This window comes from Physeter macrocephalus, chromosome 9, assembly GCF_002837175.3.
Source record: "Physeter macrocephalus isolate SW-GA chromosome 9, ASM283717v5, whole genome shotgun sequence".
Lineage (NCBI taxonomy): Eukaryota > Metazoa > Chordata > Mammalia > Artiodactyla > Physeteridae > Physeter > Physeter macrocephalus.
This window is the reverse complement of record NC_041222.1, coordinates 83,590,006-83,596,005: the sequence shown is the minus strand read 5'-3', so window position 1 is coordinate 83,596,005 and position 6,000 is coordinate 83,590,006. Positions and strand designations below refer to the sequence as shown.

The following is a 6,000-nucleotide window of genomic DNA, read 5'->3' as shown; positions in this document are numbered from 1 at the left end:
CCACGTAGGATGGTTCAGACCGGCGGCCGGCTCCACCCAGCCCCTGCACAGCGAAGGCCGCGTCCTCCCGGTGACCTACCGCACCACCTACCCACGCCTCGCAGGCCCGGGGGCGGGCACCGGAAAACACCAGTTTCCGGCTCCGCGACGGCGGATGCCCTGGCCAATCACGGGCGGGGGCGGGCGGGCGTGTGGAGCTAAGGGCCTTGTAGTCGACGCGCTGGTGGGACTACGACCCCCACAATGCTCCGCGCGGCAGCAGCGGAGGCTACAGCATTGGAAGGGGCCTCCCGGCACGGGGCGCGGGCCAATCACGGGAGGGGGAGGACGGGCGCTGGGCACGACGGGCCTTGTAGTTGCCGCGGGCGGGACTGTGGCCCCCACAGTGCCCCGCGCGGCGGCGAGCTCACGGCGGCTGCGTGGCGGCGGCGGCCGGGGCGCCGTCGGGTTGGGCGGCGGCGGCGGCGGTGGCGGTCGGGAACCCGGCTTGAGCCTCGGAGCGAGTGGCGTGACCCCAGCCGTGGTCACCATGTCCGCGCCGTCCGAGGAGGAGGAGTACGCGCGACTAGTGATGGAGGCGCAGCCGGAGTGGCTGCGCGCGGAGGTGAAGCGGCTGTCGCACGAGCTGGCCGAGACCACGCGTGAAAAGATCCAGGCGGCCGAGTACGGGCTGGCAGTGCTTGAGGAGAAGCACCAACTCAAACTGCAGTTCGAGGAGCTCGAGGTGGACTACGAGGCCATTCGCGGCGAGATGGAGCAGCTCAAGGAGGTAAGGAGCAAGGGCCGCCGGCGCCACGCCCTCCGCGCCCCCGGCCGACCCCGGACCCGGACTGACCTCAGCACTGACCCCAGAGCCGGCCCTTGACCCTGGCCAAGACTACCCCCGTGCTGACCCCCAACCGGCCTCCGACGCAGGCCAAACTGACCCCTGACCCCGGGCCAGGTCGACCCCCCAGCCGACCCCTGACTCCAGGCAGGCCGGACCAGCACCGGGGCGCCCAGGGTCAGTGTGCCTGGCCGGCCGGGAGGCGGCCCTCCGGTGGGTGACGGGCCCCAAGTGTGGTGGGCGATGCGCGTTCTAGAAACTCTGGCCTCCGCGGCAAGGGCTGCGGTGGAGCCGTGTGGTCAGCTTTTCTTCTACTGATGGCAGGTCTCGGGCACGGTGGGATGGCGTCCTTTGCGGTGTTTGACTTTCCGAGTGCGGGGGATGGGGACGTGGGATAGATGCAGGTGACCGGCTGGGAAAGACCGGGCGTGTGTCTCCATCGTCTCCAGGCACATCACCTCCTTTCTCTGGGTGCAGCTGCCTTCAGAGGTTTCCGCGCCGGGAGACCAGGAAAAGGCGAAGTCGGCGGCTTGCCTTGCATGTGTTCATCACAGCTGGCGGGGGTACCCCACAGCCCCTCCCCATGCTCAGCTCGCTGACCACCCCGCTAGTTACTTCTTTGTGTTACAGTGCTTCTGTCCACTTTCCGTCCTGGTTGCCCTCCCAGGCCCTTCCCTGAAGTTGGGGGACAGTTCTGTGGGTGTTTGTCATGGATAAGCCTTGTGTCTCCTGTGTGATTTTTACTCCGGGGTGAGCAGGTTGGACCCCCAGTCTGCCAAAGAGTCTTGCAGCGAGAGAGCTGCGCAGTCCTGCCGTGAAGTAATTCTCTTGGGTGATTTAAGCACCATTTTCTCTCAGTCCTTCTTGCCTCCCCAGCCTTGTTGTGGTGGTGGGGAGGGAGAAGTTGCTTCCTGGGTGGAACACCCAGGTTTGGATCCAGGTCTTGCCCTTGGCTGGTGATGTGGCTATGAGCAGGGATCTTAGCTTCTCCCTCTGCAACATCCCACCCAGAAAGTGTTCGTCTGAGGCATATTTAAAGAGCCTGGACAAGGTGTTAGGTATCTAGCCTGTCAGTGCCTGAAATAGTCTGCCCCTTCCCTACTTGATTCTTACCTTGTCCAGGTAGGCTCCTGGCCCTTGGTCTCAGGATCCACCATGCTCGCTGCTTCCCGGACTGCCCACCTCTCAGCACCCCACTCCCAGTGGCCTCAGGAAGGTGCCTGGGCTATTTCGAGCTTCCGTGTCTCACTGGGGAGACCAGTTGGGTCCCCTTCTGATAGTGCAGGGAATTAATCCATGAAGGTTCTTAAATCTGTGCTTGGTGGAGCAGGTGCCCTGTAGAAGACAGATAGGGGCCCCAGGGAGTGTGGCGGTGGAGCTCATTGGACCCGAGGTCGTGTATTTGTCAGCAGGTATTGGTGCCTACTCCAAGCCAGGCTTATCTGGCACTAGATCTACAAGACGGGTGACATGTGACCCCTCTGGCAAGGGCCTCATCTTAGTGTGTGGGGTAGGGGAATGTGCCCAAGATGGAAGGATGCTGAGGAGGCCTTGAGAATATGGAGTGGGAGAACTTAGGCTCACCCTCTGCAGCTCAGAGGTGAGCCTGGTCTTCCCTAGCCTCTCCCCTCAGAGTTCATAGTGAGGCCCCACTGGCAGCATGTTCAGTCCTCTTCTGTGTTCACAAGCTCGAATTCACGTCCGATGTAAGAGCAGACCAGAAGGGAAAGTTGCACAGGAATTAACCATTCCCTGCTTAGGGACCTTTCAGTTGTCAGCTCTTTACTGTCACAGACATTTGGCCAATGGAAGAATCTTGACTCAGTTTTGTGGCATGTGTCTGGAGGATGGGTCCCCAGGGGAATTGGGAAGAAGGTATATCGGTATCCACAGGTGTTCTTCAGGTGGCTGCTTCCTTAGTTTGATGTTACCACCTGGCTCTTGCACACACTGGCCACGTGGCCTTGGACACATTATCCCACTGTCCTGAACTTCAGTTTCCCTCATTGTAGGTAGGATAAGAACAGTTCAGCTGGAAGTCTCAGCAGAACTAGAGGAAGGTGCATCAGAGCCTCAGTAGATGTTGCCAGAAAGCTCACACCAGTTTACTCAAAGCCATGTCAGCACAGGCTCTTGTCAACTTCTCTTAATTCTTGTTATTGTTATACTTGGAAATATTAACTCTTATTTTAAAAATCAAGATTTAAGGAGACCATATCTGTTGGGTCTTTTTAAAATTTTATTTGTTTTCTCCTGTAGAGAGATAAGGCATCTTCATTCTTTTAAAACTTTATTTCTTTAACTGAAGTGGGTTCAGTTACTAACAAATTATGCTACAAACAGAGGGGCCTGTATTCCTGTTGAGCATTTGTAGATAATACTGTCTTAGAGGGAGAGAAGCTGGCTGGTCTGTCCCAGGTGACTGGGTTGTGACCAGACCTGAGGGAGGGTCCTCTGTGGGGCCAGTGGCAGTGGTGCTGGCCCTGCAGCCTTTCTCACTTGGTGAGTGTATGTGTGTCTGTGTCCTACTGACACCATGGTGTGCGAGAGGAAGGGTACCCACTCGCCCATTTTGCCTAACCATTTTGCTAGTGATTGAGCTTGGCTTAATAAGGGCCCTGTCTGTCCCAAGTTCTGCTGTGCCCCCTTCCCCACCGTGGTGACAGATTTTGGTCAGCCATGTGATGTTTCCTGTCCTCAGTAGCCATGGAACATCTCACTCTGTGTCCTTAGCTGCAGTTTGAAAAGGACAGGTGTGCTGCCCTTTTCAAGACAGTTCCTGCCTCCATGGCTCAGGCAGGTACCATGAGTGAGTGGTCCTTGTAGGTTGGGAATGTGAGGACTGGAGGGCATGCCCCAGGCAAGTGGTGGGGGTCCTGGTGCAGTCTCATCCCCACCCTCGCTTGACTCCCAGAGAGAGCAGGAAGACAAAGTCTAGATGCCCTTGCTGACTTATGTGCTACCTCAGGATCTTGTCTGTGCAGTATACTTATATCGCAGGAAAGCCGAGGGTGGAATTTGGTGAGCTGAAGCCTGTCACAGGCTGGGACTGGTGCCTGGCACACAATAATTGCTTACGCAATGAGTGTGTGTTGGCTGGTGTCATCAGCTCCTTCCTTCCCTCCACCTCACCCAGGCCTGGATCCCCTCCCTGCTGTCCCTGTAGTCACCTTGTCTCTGCTCCTTGTTCTTGCAAGGTCTGGAGTGGCCCCGCTGCGTGTCCCAGAGGGCGGCCTGAGCCTGCTGCCTCGGGCCTCTGGCCTGGCTCAGCCTGCACTGCTCTCTGCATCCTGGTTGCCTTCACTGCCCTCACCATCCCTGCCTCTTCCCAATCTTGGATCTTGGAAGCCCTGCCTGCCCTTCAAGGCCTGGACACTTTTCAGAGCCTCCTCTGGACTTGCCTGAGCCCAGCTCCCAATACCTGGATATCCCTCCCATCCTGCAGGCTCAGTGGCTGCATGAACAACTGTGGCAGAGCTGGTGGGAGCAGCTGCTCTGTCTTCTTCGCTTCCTCCTTCCCATCCCTCTTGTAATTTCCTCTCTCAGAGGATGGGGAAACCAAGGTAGGGATGGGTGTGAGTGATTGAGGAAGGTCCAATAGCTCAAACCAAGTTGGAAGTTGTCTTTGGGCACCAGGTTCCTGTCCAAGTCTGTGTAGAAGTTCTGGCCATGAGCTGGCTTCACAGAGGAGGGTGGTGTGAGGGCTGCTGCTCAGGCCTCACCCCCGTTGGTGAGCTGTTCCTGCCATAGCCTCCGCATGCCCCACCGACTCCTGCAGTCCTTATGCCAGCCCTTGGGGTCACCACCCTGTTATGTCTGTTGTACTGCTGAGGAAACCGAGGCATAGAGAAGCTGAGTTTCACTCAAGGCTCTGAGCCTAGGAAGCCTGTCCCCAAGAGAGCAGGCACCTGTGGAGGAGGGAAGGGCAACTGGAGGCCTCTGTGCAAGGCGCATCCTCCTCAGGTGTTTGTTTTGAGACAGGAAAAGTCCTGATTTGGGCTAAACCCTGTGAGGATTCTGCTCATCTGATACCACCCTAGAACTTGGAGCAGAGAGCCATTGCGGGTTGGGAGACTCTAGGAGACCTGTGGGCCTTTCAGGGTAAGCTGTGTGGTGGTCTGCTGTCAGCATGAAGAAGCCTGACTTGTGGTAGAAGTTGGGTTCCAGGGAATCCTGGAGGTGCTGAGACAGCCCTGCTCCCAGGGGTCTAACAGCTGGGAGAGGCAGCTACCAGCATCCAAAGGCAATGACCACACGCCCCACTGTGGCTGCATTGCTGGGCACTCCCCACTTTCCTGCCTGCAGAGCTTGTGTCTGGCAGGGCGTTGTGAAGCAATCTTGAGGGCTCTTCCATTTTTAAAAACTCCCAAGACTCCTGTGTCACCTGGCATTCTGTCTTCCTGCAGGGCCTGGGGGTTAAGCAGCTGTGTACCTCAATGTTCTCAGGGTGTGGCTTTGGACTGGTGGTTGGGCACACTGTGAAGGAGCTGCTTTTCCATAACTGGTGCAGGAGGGAGGCCAGGCCTAAGAGTGGCACTGCCTGGGCAGGTGAGGAGGTACTGCATGTGCTGTCCAGGGCTGTGGTTTCCACACTTTGGCTCCAAGGGAGCAACTGGACCCTTCCTGGGCCCTCAGGAGCTATGTGGCCCTGGAGGAATGGCTCTGCCCTCAGGATCAGGCTGGTGTACCTGGGGCACTTGGGCAGGTAGTGGCTGAGGCTCCTTAAGTTTGAGCAGCTGCCTCAGAGAGAGCCATGGCCAGGTAGACACAGACTCCTGCTGGGCCTTCCCACCTCAGGGACCCCAACCCCTTACTGTGAGGGAGGAGAGATCAGTTTACCCTTGTCAGTTTGGGGCATCCACCCCTCAGTCAGACCTGCTTCTCCACATCCGTGCACTGGATAAAGGGCCACTACACACGCTGAAGGTAAAGAAAGATTTGGTTTCTTCTTAGACAGCCAAGTGAAGGTGGCTAGCAGGCAGGGGCTGGCCAGGACCCTGCAGGCTCTGATGGATGAGACTCTCCTGGGCCCCAGGCCCCATATTGTCCAGTGTTTGAAGTGTGGCCCCTCAAGCTGTCCCCCAGAGCTGGAGAGGGCCCCGTGTGACTGCCCAGCCGCTGTCCTGGGCATCAAACCTTTCTGTCCCAGCCCTGCTCTGCCATGGGAGGTGGAC

General features: G+C 57.9%; 1 protein-coding gene across 2 annotated transcripts in view; it reads left to right on the top strand.

The window, feature by feature from the left end:
- Nucleotides 1-377: 377 nt before the first annotated feature.
- BICD2 (BICD cargo adaptor 2) overlaps nucleotides 378-6,000 on the top strand; it is a 56,406-nt gene continuing 50,783 nt past the window's right edge. Inside the window, exon 1 of one of the 2 annotated variants that reach the window (XM_007123080.4) lies at nucleotides 378-769. In XM_007123080.4, coding sequence (XP_007123142.1) covers nucleotides 530-769 — 240 coding nt within the window. In that variant the 5' untranslated portion in view covers nucleotides 378-529. The remainder of the gene's footprint in view (nucleotides 770-6,000) is intronic. The other variant, XM_007123081.4, reaches the window with a different exon arrangement.